We start from the raw sequence: 24,765 nt of genomic DNA, 5'->3' as shown, positions 1-24,765 counted from the left end.
ATAATTCATAAGCCTTTTGGGTGCACATTTTTAAAGGAACAAGTTTACCTCAAAACTTATTAGGAATAAGGAATGTAGTCCTTTCTAAGACAAGACTCACTTCGTGAGAAGAATTAACATTCTATTTAAGATAAAAGAGAATGTTAAGACAAGTTAAGATAAATATAGGATGGAAATGTTACAAATGTGCGAAATAAAATGTAACAGAAAGAAGGAAACCAGAAAAAGGACGGAGGGAAGTCGTATGCTCGGCAGGGCAAATGAGATAATGGTTGTTACGTTATGGTACTATATAATTGTTAGAATTTGAAAATCAATAAAATTATATGCAAAAGAAAGAAAAGAAAAGAGGAGTGTAGTCCTGTTTACGGAAGCTTTTAATGTTTGACGGTCTATTGTATTTTAATACAGTCATACCTCGGGTTGAATATGCTTCAAGTTGAGCGTTTTCGGGTTGCGCTCCGTGGCGACCCAGAAGTAACAGAATGCATTATTTCCGGATTTCGCCGCTCACACATGCACAGACGCTCAAAATGACATCACACGCATGTACGGAAGTGGCGAATCGTGACCTGTTGCTGGTTGCCTTCGCTTCAGGATGCGAACGGGGCTCCAGAATGGATCCCGTTCACATCCAGAAGTACCACTGTATTTTGTTGGAAGCTGCCCAGAGCGGCTGAGGAAACCTAGCCAGATGGGTGGGGTATAAATAAATTTATTATTATTATTATTATTATTATTATTATTATTATTATTATTCTAAAAAGGAGACCGTTTACCAAAAAAAACCAACAACAACAAACCGTGTTGAGGATGAAGGAAGTCAATTAGAAGAAAAGTTACAGGTAGGTCGCCGTGTTGGTCTGCCGTAGTCGAAACAAAATTAAAAAATTCCTTCCAGTAGCACCCTAGAGACCAACTAACTTAGTTATTGGTATGAGCTTTCGTGTACATGCAAGAAATATCTGAAGAAGGTATCTGAAGAAGTGCACATGCACACAAAAGCTCATACCAATAACTAACTTAGTTAGTAGTCTCTAATGTACTACTGGAAGGAATTTTTTTATTATGGTACATATATATTATTGATTATTTGTTTTGTATAAGTTTTCTTACGTTACCATGTCTTATTTGTATTTTTGTGTATGTGTTTTGTTATTTGTTTTTCTTTTGATTCTGTACTATTATTTTCAGTTTAGTTTGACAAGTGTGTGTGTGTATGTGTTGTAAATAAACTCAATGAAAACAAAAAAGGAATGTAGCGCTTTCTATATCTCTCACGCGATAACTTTCCTATTCCTGCCCCTTTAACGTATTTTTTGGTCATTGTTTCATCTTTCTCTTATTGCTTTGGGTGCTATTAGCCTACTTTACAGGAATGTTGTTTGGACTTATCATGAATGTGCAGCGCTTTGAATATTTTCACTGTTTGTTTGTTTGTTTGTTTGTTTGTTTGTTTATGGTTGCCATCAATTTGATTTGAATTAATTTTATAATGAATGGTGATTTTTAGAACGATTTTAGAATGGTGTATTATTTTATTGTTGTTAGCCACCCTGAGCCCGGCTTTGGCTGGGGAGGGCGGGATATAAATAAAATTTATTTATTTAATTATTATTATTATTATTATTATTATTATTATTAATTACACTTGATCTTAGCCAAAAGGCCGAGAAGCGATGGCTAAAAAAGCCACCTCTATTGGTCTGTCTCCCCCCCAACTGTATTACCTGGGTTATGAAGGCGCCCAAAAGATGTTAAAGCAAAGATTATGGGATAATGCACACAGTGACTTGCGTTCTCGATCACACACAGTCTGTAGTCCATTGGCAGAAGGAGTACAATATGGGCATGTCTTTAAGTTAACACCTTACATTAAAAACCTGACAGTACCAAACTACTGAAGGCTTTTCACCAAAGCCAGACGAAACGTCTTTCCTTCTGCAGTGTTGGCTGGCAGGTTGAGAGGAGTTCCCTACCAGGACAGACTTTGCTCGTGTGCTCGAGACATCTATTCCATAAAACATATTTTGTTGCATTGTGCAAAATATGAGCAGGCCAGGGCTGAACTGATACTACCCTTGCTGGTACCTTTCCCAGGAAAATCAGAGGCTCACTATGTCAGGTTCCTACTGGAAGACCGGACAAACGCTAGAACGTTAGCAGTGGCAAAGTTTTTATCGGTGGTTGCAAGAACCAATGATCCCTATATTCTAAACAAAATGCTTGTTTAACCTGGAGGTAGGCTGTCTGAATTGTGTATTGATTTGTAATGATTTGTTTGGTCTCTGAACTGTAATAAAGATTGATTGATTATTTATTTTTAACTTACCTGTCGATGGCTCTCCTGATTCTGCCCTCCAAGATTCAATAATGAGGGAAAAGGTGCCCTTGGGAGAGAAGGAAAAAGAGAAAAGACAAGTGAGAGACTTGAGGAAATACGGCAGATATTTTTCTACTGTAAAAAGCTGCCAGTTTTCACTACTCATGAGGGGGTTAATTTGGCAAAAACAACAACAATTCCAAGTTTAGAATAGCCCCCAAGCATACAGAACATGGGAGAAGCTCAATTTCCCTTAATTTAAACATTTATATCCCACCGTTTAAACCTGTAAGCACATTTGTGGCAGCACACGACAGAAGAAAAATCCTTTGAAACATTCGTTAAAAACACACACACACATTCGGCTAACGTTGGAGAGAGACTGAGTTGAGAAATAAGACCAAGGCTACATATTGATATAGGAATGTATTAGATAAAATGTAAAGGAATATACAATAATAAGAGTACATTCATTTGTAAAAACAGGAATATACAACGGGATAGACAGGAAGTCCAAAGTGTTGGTACATATATGATTTTGGTATAGTTTTTTGTCCTTGTTTCTCTTCTTTAGCTATATAAACCTTGTATATAAACTTGGTATACATGCTGAAAATTATATTATAATAAGCCTTGTGATGTAATATGATAATGTTTACCGATGTAATATAAGAACTTAAATAAATAAAACTCAAAAAAATAAAAATAACACACACACTTTCTCTCTCTCAAAAAAAAAAAAATCCACACACCATCAGTCATCATAAAATCTGCTCCCCTTTTGCAATTTGTTGAACAGAGTCCAAACCACTTTAATGAAACCTGTGAGATTCAAGTGGGTAGCCATGTTGGGTCTGCCATAGTCAAAATAAATTAAAACAATTCTTTAAAAAGGTAGTTAAAAAGACTCTTCTTAAAAACCTAAAAACTCCCTTAAAAGAATCAAGTCTTCAAAAGAGTTGTATTATACTCAGTTGGTCTCTAAGGTGCTGCATTATAATTTTTAAATTCTTTTTAAAGGATTCTTTTAAAGATTTTCTTAGATCATATAACTTTATTGAAGACTTGTTCTTTTAAGGGAGTTTTGGGGTTTTTAAGAAGAGTCTTTTTAGCTATCTTTTTAAAGAATTGCTTTAATTTATTTTGACTGTGAGACTGGGTTATACGCCTTGAACAGCAGCCTGACCTCCCACAACAAACTACTTTTGAAGTAAAATTGAAGAGGAGGAGGAAGAAGAAGAAAAGCTATCTGCATATTTTGTTAGCAAATGTGTCACTTGTGGAAGCTTCTACCAACCAGAGGGGGACAGTTATGTGAACAGGAATGGTTGCTGAGGACAATGGCCGAATCCCAGCAGCCCCCAAAATGGCGGCACTCTTGCCTTTCCAGAATGGGCCTGATATGTACGGTATTTTAATATTTTGTTGAAAGCTGTCCAGAGTGGCTGGGGAAACCCAGCCAGATGGGCGAGGTATAAATAATATATTATTATTATTATTATTATTATTATTATTATTATTATTATTATTTATTACAAGGCCTACTGTGACTAAAATGTGTTGGCCATGTTGGGGCAGAGATGTAGAATGGCAACCAGCTGGCACTTCCCTCACACATTATTATACAGTGGTTCTGCTCCTTCCTCCTGGGCCGTGTCCAGAAAGTGGTGTTGGGGGTTGAGTGTTCAGACCCCTCACTTGTGGGGTCCCTCAGGGTTTCATCATCTCCCCCATGCTTGTTCATATCTACATGCAGCCGCTGGGAGAGATCATCAGGGGGTTTGGGCTGGGCATCCATCAATATGCGGATGATACCCAGCTCTACCTCGCTTTCAAATCAGAACCAGTGAAGGCGGTGAAGGTCCTGTGTGCGTGTCTGGAGGCGGTTGGAGGATGGATGGCGGCTAGCAGGTTGAGGTTGAATCCTGACAAGGCAGAAGGACTGTTTGGGAGGAACAGGGGGCAGGCGGGTGTGGAAGACTCCCTGGTCCTGAATGGGGTAACTGTGCCGCTGAAGGACCAGGTGCGCAGCCTGGGAGTCATTCTGTACTCACAGCTGTCCATGGAGGCGCAGGTCAATTCTGTGTCCAGGGCAACTGTTTACCAGCTCCATCTGGTACGTAGGCTGAGACCCTATCTGCCTGCGGACTGTCTCGCCAGAGTGGTGTATGCTCTGGTTATATCCCGCTTGGACTACTGCAATGCGCTCTATGTGGGGCTACCTTTGAAGGTGACCTGGAAACTACAACTAATCCAGAATGTGGCAGCTAGACAGGTGACTGGGAGCGGCTGCTGAGACCACATAACACTGATCTTGAAAGACCTACATTGGCTCCCAGGACGTTTCCAGGCACAACTCCAAGCGTTGATGCTGACCTTGAAAGCCCTAAACGGCGTCGGTCCTGTATACCTGAGGGAGCGTCTCCACCCCCATCATCCAGTCCGGACCCTGAGGTCCAGCTCCAAGGGCCTTCTGGCGGTTCCCTTGCTGCAATAAGTGAGGTTACAGGGAACCAGGCAGAGGGCCTTCTTGGTAGTGGCACCTGCCCTGTGGAACACCCTCCCACCAGATGTCAAAGAGAACGACAACTACCAGACTTTTAGGAGACATCTGAAGGCAGCCCTGTTTAGGGAAGCTTTTAATAGTTGATGAATTATTGTATTTTAATATTTTGCTGGAAGCCGCCCAGTGTGGCTGGGGAAACCCAGCCAGATGGGCGGGTTATAAATAATAAATTATATTATTATTAATTATTATTATTAATTATTATTATTATTATAGTGGTGCAGCGAGAGGCCTCAGCTTCTTCCTCAGTCTTCAAGGATAACAGTAATTGCCACCTTACTTTTTGTGATTGTGTTTTAAAGTGTCCTTAATATGATGTTTTCATGTTGCATCCCACCCTGGGACCTTAGAGCAAAGGGCAGGTAACTAACAACAACAACAACAACTTTGAGTCTCAGTTATTTTCCAATGGGCCAGCGGTTGAGGTTGTGTTCAACAAGGCTGGTGATTCTTTCCCAAAAATGCCAAAAACAATAGCCCCAGATGGTTATATCTCCTCCTTGTGGTTAAATACGTTCTATTTTACGCAAGACTCCAATTAGGAAAAAAATAATAATCTCAAGTTCTGGAAAGGCAAGAGTGCCGCCATTTTGAGCGGGTGGCACTGGAACTCGGCCATTCTCCTCAGCAACAGACCAAGCAGACCAAATGACATATGTGCTAAAAAAATAGCAGATGCTGTATTTTAGTTTTGACTTTAGCCCCAAAAAGATGTTTCTGTATGCCAATACAGCGGCAAGACTTGTTGTTGTTTAGTCGTTTAGTTGTGTCCGCCTCTTCGTGACCCCATGGACCAGAGCACGCCAGGCACTCCTGTCTTCCACTGCCTCCCGCAGTTTGGTCTAGAACACTGTCCAGCCATCTCCTCCTCTGTCGTCCCCTTCTCCTTGGGCCCTCCATCTTTCCCAACATCAGGGTCTTTTCCAGGGAGTCTTCTCTTCTCCTGAGGAGGTCAAAGTCTTGGAGCCTCAGCTTCAGGATCTGTCCTTCCAGTGAGCACTCAGGGCTGATTTCCTTAAGAATGGATGCGTTTGATCTTCTTGCAGTCCATGGGACTCTCCAGAGTCTCCTCCAGCACCAGAATTCAAAAGCATCAATTTTTCGGCGATTAGCCTTCTTTATGGTCCGGCTCTCACTTCCGTACATCACTACTGGGAAAACCAGAGCTTTTACTATACGGACCTTTGTTGGCAAGGTGATGTCTCTGCTTTTTCAGATGCTGTCTAGGTTTGCCATCGCCTTTCTCCCAAGAAGCAGGCGTCTTTTAATTTCGTGGCTGCTGTCACCATCTGCAGTGATCATGGAGCCCAAGAAAGTCAAATCTCTCACTGCCTCCATTTCTTCCCCTTCTATTTACCAGGAGGTGATGGGACCAGTGGCCATGATCTTCGTTTTTGTATGCCAATACAGCGGCAAGACTGCTACTAGCTGAAAACTGGAAATCTCAAGAAATACCAACAGTAGAAGAATGGCAGATGAAGATGTTGGACTTTTGAGGGCTGGCTGACCTGACTGGAAGAATCCGCGACCAGAAAGAAGAGGAGTATCAAGAAGATTGGAAGAAATTCAAAGATTATTTAGCCAAATATTGTAACATAAGATAATTAGAAATCACTTGAAAGTATCAAATAGGCTTAGGATTAGAATAAGAATGAATTGTAAAGCATTATGGATTTAGATTACTAAGAAAAGAGAAGAAGATAGTAAATTTTATTAGAGTTAATTTTATTAGAAAGAGGGTTTTGGAAAACGGTTACAAGGTGATACAATGAAATTCAGTTAGGGGGGATTTGAGGAAGCCAGTTAACAATGAAAGTTAAATTGGGTTTTAGAAGTAATAAGTGTTTATATTCTTGTTTCTTTTTTTCAGTATTGTAACATGTCTTCTTTTATGTGTTTTATATGTTATATCTGTTATAAATGTGGGAAATCATGGCAGATGAAGATGATGGATTTTTCAAAGCTAGCCGACCTGACTGGAAGAGTCTGCGACCAGAAGGAGGAGGAATACCAAGAGGAATGGAGGAAATTCAAAGAATATTTACTTAAATATGTTAAGTTAATTTAATTGGAAAAGCTTGCAAATGTTAGATAGGCTTAGGATTTAAATACTTAATGTTAGAAATTAATATGTTTAATGCCACAATAGAAAGAAAGAAAGATGTTAAGTGAACAAGTTAATCTGACAAGAAAATTGGTTTTGGAAAACTGTTAAAATAACATACACTGAAATTCAACTAGGGGGGTACGAGGAAGTCATTTGACAATGTTATTAGGATTGGTTTAAAAACGGTTGAGATCTATGTTTGTTTGTTTAAAAAAAATTTGGAAAATCAATTTTAAAAATTGAATAAATAAATAAATAAATGTGGAAAATCAATGAAAATAAATTTGGGGGAAAAAGAGAGTTTTGACTTTAGTTTTACTTCAAAAGTACTGTTATGGGAGGTGAGGCTGTCAAGTTCATAAATGGCCGCCTCAGGCTTAGTAAACACCCACAATCAGGTGTGAGGGAACTGCCAGCGAGCAGCCATTTTGCATCCACCTTGGTACTTTTTCAGCTACGACTAAGACTAGGACTTGGGCACGCAAAGTCCGTTCTCACAAGCTGGGGAATGCAGGGAAACCATTTTTATACGTCAGGAAAAATGCTGAGGGGGGGACAGAAAGGAAAGTCGTGGGGGTGGAAAGTGGTGAAACAATTCCGGATTATGATACATGAAGAGCTTAAAAAGATAAACTCGAAAAATCAGGATATCGTGGGAAAGTTCATTCATTTCAGTCATTCAACTTTAAAGGTGAAACTAATATATGAGATTGACTCGTGACATGCAAAGTGAGATGTGCTTCCACTTCTCAGAGGTCCAAACTTGCTCAATTTGCAATCCTTGTTTTGATGATTTCCTTGAATATTCTAATTTTCTGAGATTAATTGGGGCTTTTCATCAGCTGTACGCCATGATCACCGCAATGATAACAAATCAAGGCTTGACATATCTTGCTTTGCATGTCATCTCATATATTAGTTTCACCTTTCAAGCTAGATTACAGAACTCAAGGAACTTTCCCATGATATTCTAATTTTTCGAGTTTCACCTGTATTTAGGAATTCGATCTGTAAAAAACCAGAGGCACTTTTGCTGGTTTTAGTATCGAGTGACATCCCTAAGGATAAAAGGAATGTATTCCTTTATGCAACCGCTTCAGCCAGAATCGTAGTGGCAAAAAACTGAAAAAATACCAGAATTATTAGAATGGAGAACCAAATTTCTTGAATTCGCGGAGATGGCAAAATTAACAGCATCAATTAGAGGCTACTCTAATCAAAAAATTAATAAAGAGCGGGAATGCGTTAAGGAATACATGAAAAAAGTCGGTGCTGGAGATTAAAAATTAATATGCAAAAGTTTAAAAGGTGCAAGGAGATAGGATAATAATGTATTAAGGTTGGAATAACAAATAAAGTGAATAAATAGATAATAGTAGGTAAAGGAGATCGCACACGGGTGGAGGGAAGTATTGGGCCGTGGGGGAGGGAGGTGCCTTCTTACTAGGGAGGGCCTTCTTACTAGGAATAATTGGGGACGAAATCAAAAAAGAAGACAAGACATTTTTCCAATACGCTACAGCCGCCACTAGAATATTAATTGCACAAAATTGGAAAAGCTCAAATATCCCAACGATCAGAGATTGGCAAGCAAAATTATATGAGTATGTTGAGTCAGCAAAAATGACACAAAAAATTAGAAACTAAAAAAATACAAAGTTTATTAATGATTGGAACAAATTTATGGTATACATTGAAGGAAATTACAGAGACTTAAAAACTATAGCAGGTTTGATATAAGTCTTTACGACGCGCAAACCAGTAAAATTAATAGCTGCAGAAAAAAGAAAGAACTTTTTTTATTAAGAAACCCGAAAACGGGAGGGTAGGAGGTCAAGGGAGGTGTAGGGAAAAGGCTTAAATATTTAAAAATATAATGTTTCAAGGAAAAGGACAAAAAAGGTAATGAATGTTATTTCTGTGCAATGCATGGATATTGCTTATGAATTTGTTGATTTGTTTCTTTTCCTTTTGGTCTTTCTTTCTTCTTAAGAGAAAATCAATAAAAAGAATTTTTAAAAAATGAAATTGTTAAAGATTGGTATAGGATTTAAGAGATTTAAATTTTCATAAAGATTCTATAAGGAAAGCAGAAAGCAGCAAGAAATATCAAGTAAACGTATCAGAGAGGAGATCAGTGTAAATGAAAACACGAGACTTATGGTTTTGTTACATATGATTTTATTTTGGAGCTGTCTGTTTATTTTGGAGTTGTTTGTTGTAAAGAGTGTATATTATGTGAATAAAATAATAAAGGATTTGGAAAAAGGAAGGAAGGAAGGAAGGAAGGAAGGAAGGAAGGAAGGAAGGAAGGAAGGAGAGTCGTGTGCCAATCTGGCCTTGCTCCAAGAGAAAGGCCTCTGAAAATGTATAAAGTTAGTAATAAATGTTGGAAATGTAAAGAAAAAGAGGGAACATTTTATCACATGTGGTGGGAATGTAAAAAGGTGAAATGCTTCTGGGAGATGATATATAATGAGCTGGAAAAAATGTTGAAATATACATTTATAAAGAAACCAGAAGCATTTCTACTGGGCATTGTGGGGAGTGATATAAAAAGAAAGGAATGTAAGCTCATTTTATATGCAATAACAGCAGCAAGAATATTACTGGCCCAAAAATGGAAGCAAGAAGAGTTACTGTCGATTGAAGAATGGAGGATGAAGTTAATGGACTATGCAGAACTAGATAAACTAACAGGAAGGATTCGAAATCGGCGGGACCAGAAATTCACGGAAGACTGGAGTAAATTTACGGACTATTTGAAAAGTAATTGTGAAGATCAGACGACGTTTGTAGGTTTGCAAGAAGTTTTGTGAGGAGTATTATTGGAAGTATTGCAAAAATGGAGAAGGGGGAGGATGATTTGTTAAGAGATGTAAAGGCAATATAAAGTTAAGAAATGCATAAGAAGTGGTGAAAACGGTGGATCATCAGAGGTGCTGATGGAAGTCCAAAAAGATTGTATAAGTGATAAGTTTTGTGGTACATTTTATAATTTATATGTTAAAATTAATAAAAAATATTATAAAAAAAGAGAAAGGCCTCAGGGTGAAGATGGCGGCCTAAAAGCTGCTGGGCGGTTTTCCATCTACCAGCTAAAATGGAGTCAGAGTTGTTTATGGGGCTGACACACACATTAAAATAAAAATAAAAAAGCTGTTTGTTGTGTTTATGGCCAACTAAGTAGTCCTCTGTTTGCTCCAAATGGTGGCTAGACAGTTCCCACCTCAGTCCATTATTTCCCTCACAATTTCTCCTCAGTCTCCTGTTGTTGTTGTTTTCTACAACAGCCTTCATTCAAACTCCCAGAGCGTGGCTTACACTTAATAAAAAACACGACAATTTGATTCAGGAGAACATACTCGGATCCAAAAATAAATATAAATGGCTGCCTTCCCAACACCACATAGACCAAAATTGTAAAAGAAAAAAAGAAAATTTCTCTCGTTTTCTCCTCAGAACAAGAACTGTGAGGGAACAAGTTGGCGGGGAAACACCTTTAGGGTTACACTCAAAATATTAAAATTGTGTATTGTGTTGTCTGTTTTCCCTTAACCAAGTGAGGAAAAACAGCAAATAAATTCTTATTAAGCTGGGCTGCACACACGCAAAATAATAATAATAATAAGAAGAAGAAGAAGAAGAAGAAGAAGAAGAAGAAGAAGAACCGTATTTTTCCATGTATAAGACTATATTTTTTCCTAAATTTTTGAAGTTTAAAATAAGGGGTTGTCTTATACACGGATAGTGTATTTTCTTAATTTTGACTCCCCCCAAATAGGAGGTGTCTTATACATGGAAAAAGACGGTAGTAGTAGTAATTAATAATAATAATAATAATAATAATAATAATAATAATAATAATAATATTGAGGGAGGCAGAGCAGCAAATGCCATCCCCCCCGGCCCCCTCCAAGTCAAGGTACCTAATACCCAAAATCTAACTAATTTATTTTAGCACCTGAAGCAGAAAATCTCATAACTGCTTCCCCTCTTCCCTGGCAGTAAAATAATATATGATGATAATAATATTAACTTAACAGTTGGCTGTCATGACACCCAAAATCAACTGTCTGAGGCACTTGCCTCATCCTGCCTAATGGCAGGGCCGGCAGTCTTAACTAGGGTATCACTTCCTTAAAGAAGTCCCGGTCAAATTTGTTGCACGTGGATAAACGATACTGCCAAAAAGGAAAAAAAGAAGAAGTATTTACTTGTCTTTTGATAATGTGCACACATTATTGCAACAGGTGGCATCCTAGAAAAGGTACTCTTTTGGTTTTGTTGTTGTTGAGTCGTTTAGTGGTGTCCGCCTCTTCGTGACCCCCTGGACCAGAGCATGCCAGGCACTCCTGTCTTCCACTGCGTCCCGCAGTTTGGTCAAACTCATGCTGGTAGCTTCGAGAACATTGTCCCACCATCTCGTCTTCTGTCGTCCCCTTCTCCTTGCGCCCTCCATTTTCCCCAACATCAGGGTCTTTTCCAGGGAGTCTTCTCTTCTCATGAGGTGGCCAAAGTCTTGGAGCCTCGGCTTCAGGATCTGTCCTTCCAGTGAGCACTCAGGGCTGATTTCCTTCAGAATGGAGAGGTTGGATCTTCTTGCGCTTTGCCGCTTCCACGCATGCGCGTGACGTCATTTTGAGTGTCTGCGCATGCGCAAGCAGCAAAACCCAGAAGTAACGCACTCTGTTACTTCCAGGTTGCCGCGGAGCTCAACTCGAACGCGCACAACCCAAAGCACATTCAACTGGAGGTATGACTGTATTGGCAACTAAGTCTGCCTTCAGGGATCCAACTGTGAACTGATGTAAGTAAACTTCTTTTATGGACTTTGACAGGGCTGTCTTTACCCATGGGTGTGGGGCACCCGGGCACACTGAATTCTAGGGGGCACCAGGCGCCCGCAGCCGAAGCCACCTAAGCTCTTAACTATCTACCTGTTATGAAATAATAAATAATTTTGATCAAGCTAGAAAAACAAAATACAAAATGTATACCTACTGTTTCACTAAAGGACTTTCCACTCATTTACCAAAGACGTTCCGCGCCATCGGTGGCACTCTCCCCTTTTCCACTCAAGTTTGTGGGATCGAAAGAAAAATCATCCGGCAAACCGTTTTCAACCCGCTAAGAAAAGAAATCTGGGAACAAGGGAAGGCAACCCCACGCCTGTTTTTGTTTGGAGATTTTTTTGGGGGGGAGCTACGCCGCTGTTCCGCGCCTCCTCTCTTAACCGTGCTTTAATTGCTGCAAATTAATTAAAACCTTGGAAGCTTCCCGCAGCAAGTGGCTCCGGCGGTGGGTTGGGGAGGCGAAGGCAAGGCAAAGGAGCCTCCAGCCCGAGGCTGCAACTATAGAAGGAGCCCGCGAGAGAAATAACCAGCAGTCGGCGTCACTAGTGGAGCCATGGACTTGTTTCATCTCTGGATGAGGGTGGCGCTGGGTGGATCTGGGTGGCTCATATGCTAAAGACTCCCCTGGACTTTGAATAAGATTGTGGCGTCTTTATTCTTTTAAGGATTCAAGGGAACTTACCAGGAACGTACAATTCAATCTGAGACAGACCAAACTGTATAATAATAATAATAATAATAATAATAATAATAATAATAATAATTTATTATTTGTACCCCGCCCATCTGGCTGGGTTTCCCCAGCCACTCTGGGCGGCTTCCAACAAAGATAAAAAATACACTAAAATGTCACATATTAAAAACTTCCCTGAACAGGGCTGCCTTCAGATGTCTTCTGAATGTCAGGTAGCTGTTTATCTCTTTGACATCTGGTGGGAGGGCGTTCCACAGGGCGGGTGCCACTACCAAGAAGGCCCTCTGCCTGGTTCCCTGTAACTTGGCCTCTCGCAGTGAGGGAACCGCCAGAAGGCCCTCGGAGCTAGACCTCAGTGTCCGGGTAGAACGATGGGGGTGGAGACGCTCCTTCAGGTCTACCTGGCTTTTGAGGCCGTTTAGGGCTTTAAAGGTCAGGACCAACACTTTGAATTGTGCTCGGAAACATACTGGGAGCCAATGTAGGTCTTTCAAGACCGGTGTTTTTGTTTGGAGATAGTGAGAGGCTCACACGAGCCTGCAACCAGCTACACGCTGTGCATGTAAAAAGGGGAATGTAAACTCTGCTAAGTAAAGGAACTTGCTACAGCAAGTTAGGAAGGATATTAATAAACAATACATCCTCTCCTGCCACCCTGAACATTCCCACACATTCAAGTAAATCAATAAAAATACTTAACTGAGGTTCTGCACCCAACAGATATCCTAGCCACACACACGCCTCAACACATCTTTACCCATACCTTCTTGTTGCACACTAAAGTACAGAAACAAGGCATGTGCCAGACAGAAAACGCCAACTATATGGGACACAGGTAGCAAATTCATCAGGATCCCATGGGAGAAAGGGGTGCAGAGCACGGCTTCCTGTCCAGAGTTTGAAACCAAGAGGCTCAGAACATGCAGAGCTGAGGCCTGGGCGGGAAGGAGCTCACCGGCCACTTGAAGTGGAAAGGGACCCGGATGGGCCCGCTGGTGGCCACGGCGTTGCGGTCAGCAGGGACGATGTCGCTCAAGGCTGCCCCAAAGGTGCAGGGGGGCTCCGGAGAAACCACAGCCTGGGCGTGCTTCAGGCAGACGCGGAAGAAGAGGCGGCAGGGCTGGCCGCCGTGGCAGAAGCTCCGCAGGCTGGTGGTGGTGAAGGAGTGGACTTGAAGTTCGAAGACGCCGGCCAGCTCAGCCTGTGAGCAATAAAGATAGGTTGGGGGAAAACCAGTTAACACAGGAGAGTCCTTGCAGCCCCCTCCCTCTGAGCTATTACAGGAACACAGGAAGCTATCTGTCTGATACCGAATCAGACCATTGGGTCCATCCAGATTAGCATTTTCTGCACTGACTGGTGATACGATGCAATACGATATCTTTATTGTCATTGTCCCATACAGAACAATGAAATTGAAAAATCTACATCAGACATTCAAAAACCCCTAAAAACTCTGAAACCCCATTTTAAAATACAATATACTCCTATAGAGACTCCTTATACTGCATTTAAAACCAGAATTGCATTTGGGTAAAAACTGTTTCTCAGGTGGCTAGTCCTAGTCTTTATAACCCAGTACAGTGGCTCTCCAAGATTTCTGGTAGGGGTCTTTTCCTGGAAATGCCACTAGGAATTAAATCTAGGATTTCCTGCATCGTGCACAGCAAATGCTCTGCCACTGAACTATTCATTTATTGATACCAATATCTGTATACCACTATGTCATAAATAAGGGACGTGGGTAGCACTCTGGTGTAAATCACTGAGCCTCTTGGGCTTGTCGATCGGAAGGTCGGCGGTTCGAATCCCTGCGACAGGGTGAGCTCCTGTTGCTCGGTCCCTGCTCCTGCCAACCTAGCAGTTTGAAAGCACATCAAAGTGCAAGTAGATAAATAGGTACCACTCCGGCAGGAAGGTAAACGGCATTTCCGTGCGCTGCTCTGGTTTGCCAGAAGCGGCTTAGTCATGCTGGCCACATGACCCGGAAGCTGTATGCCGGCATCCTCGGCCAGTAAAGTGAGATGAGTGCCGCAGCCCCAGAGTCGTCTGCGACTGGACTTAATGGTCAGAGGTCCTTTACCTTTATGTCAAATAGATATAGATATGTAACCATATTTTTCTGTGTGTAACACACACACACACACACACACACCATGTATAAGTCACCCCCTATTTTGGGGGACTCAAAATTAATAAAATAGGGGGAAACTGCCAAGAGTTGTTAAGCTTTTTGGGGGAGACTGCCGAAAATCGGTCACCCAACACGCAAACACTGACAAAGGCAAAGCCACCAATCATCTGCCTAATTGCCACAGCGGCAGCCCATCACAAACAGCCCTTGCAGCAGCCACCAATCGCCCACCCTTTCAATGCTGAGAATCTCCTGCTCGCAGCTGAAACCAATCACCCCGCCTGCACTACCTGTGTATAAGATGAGCTCCAGATTTTAACATCATTTTTAAATAAATAAAAAACCTTGTCTTATGCACAGAAAAATATGGTGTATCTCAATGCGGTTTACAGCAATAGAAACATAAAACCATACAAAGGTTAAATGCAGACATCAATTAAACATTATGGAAGGATGAATTCTTACCTGCCTTCATAGGTTTGGTGGAAAAGAAAAGTTGGCAGAGTTATTCCATACTATTGGCAGAGTATTCCACAGGGCTGGGCCAATGACACAAAAGGCTTGGGTTCTCATGGTCAAATGAGCCTCACCAACTTGGGGAATGACCAACAATGTACCTGAAGCCGGTGTTAGAAACTCGGATATATAAACTAGGCACCAAATGGCTCCTTAAACCAATGTCGCCAAAAGAGAATGTCTAATTGCCATTTGAGGGCAAGACAGCTCTAAAGGCTTTTCAAATGATGAACTGATTGTGATGGATTCTCAGTTTAACATCTGGCTAGTTCAGATGGCAACCTTGAGCTAGGTTAAGAGCTTTGAGAACTGAAAGAAGAGAAGTCACTTGGTCCAGGGACAGTCCGCATATATATAGCCCTATTATTCCAACCTCTTTTTCTCAACGGTGACTCTTCCTGCTCAGGCTGCCCAGAAAACGCAATTTGGTTCCAGAAATTCATTTCCGATTGTGCAGCTAAAATAGAACTGACAGAATACTATAGGGTGGGGTATTAGTGTGTGAAAACAGTCCAAACCCAATGATTCCCAGATGGTGGAGACGTCAGGCGCCATTCTGACACCCAGGAATCTTCACTTGGTTGCAAGTGGTCCTAAGCTGGGTGCAAAATGCGCCTAGCGCCTGGCTAATTTCAAACACTGCCTGCAGCTGATCTCAGTGATCTGAGCTGGGATGTAAGGGATAGGTAATCCCTGAGGTAGCCTTGACCTAAGTTGTTCAAGAACCTTGAACCTAGCTCAGCAGTAAGTGGCAGTAACAATGTCCCTTTCCCCATCCTTTTATCCAGGCAGGAAGTGAAATTTGCACAGTGGGCAACAGTCAGCTAGCCAACCTCAAAGTTATGCTCTGGACCCAATATGCTTGGCCTGAGGCCTCAGCCCACGACTACCCTGGCCCAGGCAAGATGGAGGGCTGCACTGCAGCTGTTCCCAAAGCACAAACTTCATGGGTAGGCAAACTAAGGCCCAGGGGCTGGATCCGGCTCCGTCACCTTCTAAATCCGGCCCGCAGATGGTCTGGGAATCAGCGTGTTTTTACATGAGTAGAATGTGTCCTTTTATTTAAAATGTATCTCTGGGTTATTTGTGGGGCATAGGAATTCGTTCATTACCCGCCCCTCATATAGTCCGCCCCCTCAAGTTCTGAGAGACAGTGGACTGGCCCCCTGCTGAAAAAGTTTGCTGACCTCTGAAACTTCATAAACCCCCTCCAATGCTGCAGCCAGTTCCCAGAGCACAGTGGTACCTTGGGTTAAGAACTTAATTTGTTCCGGAGGTCCGTTCTTAACCTGAAACTGTTCTTAACCTGAAGCACCACTTTAGCTAATGGGGCCTCCTGCTGCCGCCGCGCGATTTCTGTTCTTATCCTGAAGCAAAGTTCTTAACCCAAGGTACTATTTCTGGGTTAGCGGAGTCTATAACTGGAAGTGTATGTAACCTGAAGCGTCTGTAACCCGAGGTACCACTGTACTTATGGCTGCCAACCTTTTCAGAAGCTCTAGCAGGGTCGTCTTACTCATAGACGTTAGTGGCGCAGGGTGCCAGGGCACCAGACTTTGGAGGGTGCCACAGGCTGATTGTCCAGGGCAGCTCTGGGGCTTCCCCGCTCTGGGGCAACCCGCTCCCCTCCTCTCAGCCACACATCGGAGTGCACTGCGTCCGGCTCAGGAAAGCCCCTTCGTGTGCCCTCCCGTGGCTGCCTGGGTGCCTGACGGGTGCGATCGGGGGTGGGCGCGAGATGCCCCCTCTGGCCATGTCGCTGCCTGCACACCTCCCTGCGGAGTCTGCGAGCGGAGCAGGAAAGTGCCCTGTGCGATCCCAACTGAGCGAGGCAAACTACCGTATCTGCTTGCTGGCCCTCCTGTAGCGCAGACTTCCCTGGATGGGGGCAGGCAAGGGGCACCGGGCGCTTAGAGGGAGGCTTCGCGGGAGGCCATCTGGGCTGCGATTTGGGCACCTCTTACTTATGTGCAGCGCCAAGTGCGCATCAGACCACCTGACGTAAAGGAGCCAGACCGAAGTCCCCCCTCCTAAAAAAGGTTGACATCTCAGGGAAATGGGGGGAGGGGGACACCGGAGAGATATTTGCACCACGCCGCCGGATATGCTTAAGATGGCTCTGAGCTCTTGCACCAGGAACTACAGCTGGATATGGCAACATTTACCAGGTGAAAGTGTTCATCTCCATGCTGTCAAAAAATTAACCATCACCCACTGATTTCTACAAACTGTTGTAGAGTAGGGTTGCCATATTTGTGTGAGTGTCTGGAGGAGGTTGGAGGATGGATGGCGGCTAACAGATTGAGGTTGAATCCTGTCAAGACATAAGTACTGTTCTTGGGGGACAGGGGGTGGGCTGGTGTGTGATCCTGAATGGGGCAACTGTGCCCCTGAAGGACCAGGTGTGCAGCCTGGGAGTCATTTTGGACTCACAGCTGTCCATGGAGGCACAGGTCCATGCTGTGTCCAGGGCAGCTGTCCGCCACCACCATCTGGTATGCAGGATGAGACCCTCCCTGCCCATGGACTGTCTTGCCAGAGTGGTGCATGCTCTAGTTATCTCTCACTTGGACTACTGCAATGCGCTCTATGTGGGGCTACCCTTGAAGGTGACCCGGAAACTACAACTAATCCAGAATGCGGCAGCCAGACTGGTGACTGGGAGCAGCTGCCAAGACCATATAACACCAGTCCTGAAAGACCTACACTGGCTCCCAGAACGTTTCTGAGCACAATTCAAAATATTGGTGCTGACCTTTAAAGCCCTAAACGGCCTCGGTCCAGTATATCTGAATGAGCGTCTCCACCCCCATCGTTCTGCCCGGACACTGAGGTCCAGCGCCGAGGGCCTTCCGCCGGTTCCCTCCCTGCGAGAGGCCAAGTTACAGGGAACCAGGCATAGGGCCTTCTCGGTAGTGGCACCCACCCTGTGCAACGCCCTCCCACCAGATGTCAAAGAGAACAACAACTACCAGACTTTAAACGACATCTGAAGGCAGCCTTTTAGGGAAGCTTTTGATGTTTAATAGGTTTTGTATTTTAATATTCTGTTGGAAGCCACCCAGAGTGGCTGGGGAAACCCAGCCAGATGGGCGGGGGTATAAATAATAATTTATTTAGTTGTTGAGCTTTTTGGGCAAAATTTTGCCGGACATTTTGTCGTTTTCCAACCCATGCCCTGCTTCCGACCGCAGTGTTCCGGCATCCTGTTCTCACAGTGGCCAACCAGATGTCTGTGGGGAACATGTTGCCCAGAAACTTGCATCATGTTCCCCACCCCATCAGCATCATCTGACAATGCCAAGGGCTCTTTCTTCCTCTGAGCTCTTTTTGCAGAGAAAGCAATTTCCCAGACACCCCCGTCTAGAGCAGGACACTGCAGTCGCTCTCCCCAGTCTCTTTCTTTATGCCCCCACCTCCTTTTACAACAATAGCGAACCATATATAGTCATACCTTGGGTTACAGATGCTTCAGGTTGCGTTATTTCGGGTTATGGACTGCCAAAACCCGGAAGTACCAGAAGGGGTTAATTCCAGGTTCCGGCGGTCGCGCATTAAATCACGCATGCGCAGAAGCACCGAATTGCAACCCGTGCATGTGCAGACGCGCAGCTGCGGGTTGCGAACATTGCAGGTTGTGAACGTGTATCTCGCACAGATCACGGTCGCAACCCAGGCATCCACTGCACTGACAACAGAATCTAGATTACATTGGTACCTCAGGTTACATGCGCTTCAGGTTACAGACTCCGCTAACCCAGAAATAGTACCTCGGGTTAAGAACTTTGCTTCAGGATGAGAACAGAAATTGTGCTCCGGTGGCGCAGCGGCAGCGGGAGTCCCCATTAGCTAAAGTGGTGCTTCAGGTTAAGAACAGTTTCACGTTAAGAATGGACCTCCGAAACGAATTAAGTACTTAATCCGAGGTACCACTGTACAGTCTACATTAATTACACTGCACACTTTCCCTCCATCTTGGAAAAAGCAGTTCTTGGCCTTCCATTGGTCTCTGCTTAGACATTTCTGTTGTGCATCTCTCTCTCTCTCTCTCTCTCTCTCTCTCTCTCTCTCTCTCTCTCTCTCATATACACACACAGAACATTTCACACAAATTCCACCCTACTTTCCCGAGTCTGGATATATTTGTGTGTGTTGGCCGCAGGAGGGAAGGAGACTAGCTTCCTGGAGGAACTGTAAAGACTTTATAGACGGAGTACCCAGCCCACTTTTGTGAGGAAACCCTCGCACTTTTGCAAACAGCCACATGAAACAAATTGGCTGCTCCCCTGCTTCTCCTCACTGAATCCACGGCCAGGTAGCTCACTCATCAGATGCTCCCTGAAGCAGCCCCAACCTGGTGGAAATTAGACTGGCCTCGACTAGAGCCAGGGCCTTTTTGGCCGTGGCCCCTGCCTGGTGGAACACGCTCCCACAAGAAACCAGGAGCCTGTGGGATTTGACATCTTTCTGCAAAACGGAGCTGTTCCGCCAGGCCTTTGGGCAGGGCACAGTTTGACTTACTTTCCTTTGTATAAACCAAGCCCGAAGGAGGCCCCCAACCCGCTCACAGGTCCTTGTATGCTCAGTGGAAACAGTTGGTCCTGGTAAGTATTAACCACTCTCAATTCCAACCTGATGATTGCCACCTGTCTAGATTTTAACTTGTCTGAATTAATTTTAAGATGCATTTTAATTCATTGATGTCTGTTTTTATGCACATTGTGTTGTTTTTATGATATTAGCCGCTCTGAGCCCGGTCTTGGCCGGGGAGGGTGGCATACGAATAAAAAAATATTTCTTTATATTTCTTATAAAGACACCCCAGTATTGAAGAAGGCGAAAAATACTAACTAATAACCTGAGCCTATACAGTGGTACCTCGGGTTACAGACGCTTCAGGTTACACACTCCGCTAACCCAGAAATGGTACCTCGGGTTAAGAACTTTTCTTCAGGAGGAGAACAGAAATTGCGCAGCAGCGGCAGCGGCAGGCCCCGTTAGCTAAAGTGGTACCTCAGGTTAAGAACAGTTTCAGGTTAAGAACGGACCTCTGGAACGAATTAAGTTCTTAACCCGAGGTACCACTGTACATGTTTTCCTGGAAGGGTTTATGAGAAGGAATGCAGCCTAAGCCTAAACTTAATTGCAGCCGGAGTTTATTATTTATTATGGTACATTTTAGATCTCTCCTTCGCTCCTGAATTCCAGCGGGTTAGACTTGATGGCCCTTGGGGTCACTTCCAAATCTATGATTCTATGACCGTTCCTTCAAGGAGTTTGAGGTGGCGCACACTGTTCTCACCCTCCCCATTTAATCCCCGCAACAGCCCTGAGAAGTAGGTTATGCTGAGAGACAGTGACGGGCCCAAGGCCACCCAGTCAGCTTTAGGGATGGGTGGAGATTTGAACTCTCTGGTCCGAGTCTGACACTCTAACCACACTAGCATCCAGAGTTTGCTTTTCCAACACCAAGAAGATAAATAAACTTTATTTGCATTGGCAACAGTAAAACATTACAGTATACGCTGAAAAGGAAATTTGATATAAAAGCACGATTTAAAGTTCTGAATCAGAAAGGCTGAAACTACATTTAACAACCGTGATCCAAAACACTGCCAGAGAAAAGGTTTCAACACCAAGGGTTAACTCTGGAATAATAAAGATGGGGTGGGGGACGACGACACACAGTTCCGAAACACCTGAAAGACTAATTTATCGTAGCAAGAACCAAGCGCACAAAGAAGACAGTAAAGAAGTGTGTGTGTGTGTGTGTATGTGTCAAAAAAAAAGACCACTGTGCTTACACGCTGGTCCAGCGGAGACGGGAGGAATTGCGATGCAAGATTAAAATGCAAATGGCCTGGGAAGAAAGAGCACTGGTCAGCGTGGGAAGAAAGAGTGTAAGATTTAAGTGTAAAAACAAGAGTTGTTACACAGCGGAATGGCCTCCCTAGGACAGTGGTGGACTCTCCTTCTCTGGAGGTTTTGAAGCAGAGGTTGGATGGCCATCTGTCATAGATGCTTCAGTTGAGATTCCTGCATTGCTGGGGGTTGGACTAGATGACCCCCGGGGATCCCTTCTGACTGATTCCATGATGGCACTGATGTCTAAGAACCTAAGAAGAGACCTGTTGGATCAGGCCAAGGGCGCATCTAAGCCAGTATCCTGTTCTTGCAGTGGCCAACCAGATCTGTGGATCCCAAATAGAGGTCCATGCTATGGGGCAGGGAGGGCTTCTGGGGCTGCCCCCAAACAGCCACAAATGCTGCGAGAAATCTACTACTATAGCAATCCTTCGATGTGCAGATCTCTCTCTCTCACACACACACACCTAACCCAGACCCTGAAAGTTGCAGTCATTAAGTGGAAGAAAACATCTGCTCTTTTTAGTCCTGTCCTTCAGGTCAATGCCTTCTGCAACCAGGCGGGGGCCCCGTTGGCAGGTCAGAGAAGGGGAGTAGCCAGGGAGAGGGGCTACTGCTCAATATTTCATGCCAACAGCACACAAGAGCTAACATCCATGCGCTCCTCTGCCCAAACAGATTGCTGAGCTGGAGGTTTTTTAAAAGTCTAGGACAGTGGTGGCCAAACAGTGGTGGCCGTTGCTGAACTCCCATCATCCCTAACTTTTGGCTGTGGCGGATGGAGGCAAAAGTTCAGGAGAGAAAACCCCCGTTCACAAAGGATTCAGCAACAAGTTTTCATGGGGGCCGCAGGCAACAAAGACAAAACGGCGCTTTGATTCAAGAAAGATCCTGATTCATTTAACCGCTCTTCTCTTTACCACCGACACACACAGCAACCAAATCTAAGCAAACTTCAACCCCAAAACTTCTCTTTTTAGAACACCGTCATCCACTCTAATTCAAATCCCAGTTTTGGTGAAGGGGCTTGTGCACAGACAATTCCCTAAATTTCCTAACAGAAGACATTTCCAGATTTTGGCCTTTAATTGCTGCATCAGAATCTTAGTCGCACCAGACACCCGTTATCATCACTCGTACAAATAGCGTTTTCCAAAAGTGTGCCCAAAGTTGTAATACTGAGCTGCCTCTGGAATTGCACAGTGAGGAGGAAGCGATAAATGCATATACTGTACGTACATCAATAAAACATCAGCCTGCACCCCACCTCTTCATTCAATCTGGATTGAAATCTGAGCGCTTCTTTTTCAAAAAAACCTGTTGCAAACAACCCACTTGCGATATGCCAACAACCCATTTACAGTATGAAGCCCTGGTCTGGAAGCAGCCTAATTAAAAACCACATTTTGTCTTAAACGCAGTACAAAAAACTCCTGAAGACAACAGCAGACGTGTGCTCCACGCAAGTTCCTTTTGCTTTACCAACCCAGGACCAGATTCCTTTAAAAACAAACAAACAAACAACTTCCTTCTGTTCTGCTCTATTTCCGAAGGATTTAGTAACCACCACAGTTGCTTAAATTAAGAGTGTTGGATGAGGACTGGGCCACTCAGCCATGACCCTTGGTCCATCAAGCTAACCTACCTCAGTTGCTGAAAGGATAAAATGGGGGGAGCCATTATATACTACATTTAGGTCCTTGAAAGAAAGGCAGGATATACAGTTAATAAGAAGGAGCTGTTATAAGGATCCAAAGTTTCATGGCAGCACTTGTTTCGGCAAGTCCTGTCTAGAGATTCACAGCCTTCCAAAAGGCTGAACACATTTCCCACCTATACACAGTAATGTGGACTAGAAACTTGAAAAACCCGACATCTGACACGTCCTTCCTTTTACTACGAACACCTTGCCCGAGACCTCGGGGTTTGCAACCTGAAGGCTGGGGTGCCAAACGCAGCCTTCTCCCCCAGAGCGCACGCAAACGGACCAGTCTCTTTCCAGGGGTACCAACTCCCTGGGTCCCCGGGCACCCGCGAAATTCTATTAAGGGGCCCGGGGCACCCACAAATTTCGGTGCCAGGGCCATGCACGCTGCACGGCACCCACGGCCGCGGCGGGGCCAAGTTGACACTCCTGTCTGTCTCCTACTCAACAGCAAAGTTTGGGTAGATTGATACCCAAAGTGTCTGTACACACACGAGCGCAAAGGCTATTTTATTCGCAGCAAAACACCTGGTCCTCCTCGGATTAACCTAAAATCGCCGTGAACAGGCATCGGGAGCGGGAAGCGAAGGCACCTTTAACTCCTACACCCCTCCTCGCGCGTAGGAAACGGCGCGTTTTGCCAGCGGGTCCGGCTGCGCGCTCTCTTTACGCGCGAGAACCCGATCGCTGCGCACTCACCCGCGGGGCGCACAGCAGCGCCAGGAAGCCGGAGAAGAGGAGGCGGAGAGCCATGTAGCCGGGACTCCAAGGAGAGGAGGAAGGCGAGCTCCTGAGACTCTGCAGAGAGCCAAGTCCCCGGCGAGCGGCGTCCAAGAGCAGCAGCAAAAGGGGAGAAGCGGCGGGGAGACGAGGCCGCAGGTGCCGCGCTGGGGAACAGGCTGGAGATGAAACCGAAGCAGGAAGGCACGCGCGCAGCTTATGAATGGAAGCGTAAAGGGCCCCTCCGAAGCTCTTATAGGCAGGGCGGGCCTTGGCCCCGCCTCCGGCAGCCAGAGGCCACGCCCCTCGGAGCAGCAAAAACTTTCCAAACCGCTCCCCCCCCCCCAACCGACTCCCCCCCGACGTCTTCTCTTTTCTTCTTTGCACAATGAGACCTGCTGGCTGCTGTGTTGGAGGGAACGCCGAGAGGAAGCAGGCAGGACGCCTGGGTCCCCCTGGAAAAGTCGAGGCAGAGAGTGGCTGGTTGGAGCAGAGAAAGGCTTGCTTTTTCTTTCTTTCACAAAGATATATGATGAAATATGGCACCTTGACCCAGGAGCTGGTGCTTCGGGAGCACGTGCAAAACAACACCCAAATAACATTCAGATCTTATCCTAAACATTTCGGTGAACTTAAACGGGAAGGTTTTTGTTCCTCCAAGGAATTCAGAGGCGGCAGCAGCCAACCTGCTCCCGTTTTATCCTCCCAACAACCCTGTGAGGTGACTTAGGCTGAGACTCGTATTAACCAGCCCAAGGTCAAAGGGCAGATTCCTGCCCACTTTGCTCTTGCCCCCACAGCTGCTCCTTGCCCCAGGCAGCTGTGTTGCTCTCTTTTATTTGCATTTACTTATTGCATTTATTTGCACCCCCAAAGTGGGGTATGTATGGTCCCCAGGGAGTCTGACCAGACCCCAACCAGATCAGCTTCAACAGAATGGCAACAGCAGTTGCCTTGAGAGGATATATACAGCTGTAATAGCAGGAAGGTCCGTAGAGTTAAAGCTATGGTTTTCCCAGTAGTGATGTATGGAAGTGAGAGCTGGACCATAAAGAAGGCTGATCGCGGAAGAATGGATGCTTTTGAATTATGGTGCTGGAGGAGACTCTGGAGAGTCCCATGGACTGCAAGAAGATCAAATGTCTCCATTCTTAAGGAAATCAGCCCTGAGTGCTCACTGGAAGGACAGATCCTGAAGCTGAGGTTCCAAGACTTTGGCCACCTGAGAAGAGAAGACTCCCTGGAAAAGACCCTGATGTTGGGAAAGATGGAGGGCACA

General features: G+C 44.5%; 1 protein-coding gene across 3 annotated transcripts in view; it reads right to left on the bottom strand.

Annotated features, from left to right (window-relative positions):
- DLL3 (delta like canonical Notch ligand 3) overlaps positions 1-23,710 on the bottom strand; it is a 169,173-nt gene extending 145,463 nt beyond the window's left edge. The window contains exons 1-3 of one of the 3 annotated variants that reach the window (XM_083455240.1): positions 23,466-23,710; positions 13,502-13,747; positions 2,333-2,390 (exon numbers count right to left, since the gene is read on the bottom strand). In XM_083455240.1, coding sequence (XP_083311366.1) covers positions 2,333-2,390; positions 13,502-13,747; positions 23,466-23,519 — 358 coding nt within the window. In that variant the 5' untranslated portion in view covers positions 23,520-23,710. Of the gene's footprint in view, positions 1-2,332; positions 2,391-3,075; positions 3,283-7,388; positions 7,556-13,501; positions 13,748-23,465 lie in introns of those variants that run through there. The other 2 variants (XM_083455241.1, XM_083455242.1) reach the window with 2 other exon arrangements.
- Between the last annotated feature and the right edge of the window lie 1,055 nt (positions 23,711-24,765).

This window comes from Podarcis tiliguerta, assembly GCF_965153285.1.
Source record: "Podarcis tiliguerta genome assembly, chromosome: 8".
In the NCBI taxonomy this organism is placed as follows: Eukaryota; Metazoa; Chordata; class Lepidosauria; order Squamata; family Lacertidae; genus Podarcis; species Podarcis tiliguerta.
The sequence above is the reverse complement of the archived record's forward strand: the minus strand, read 5'-3'. Positions and strand labels throughout refer to the sequence as shown.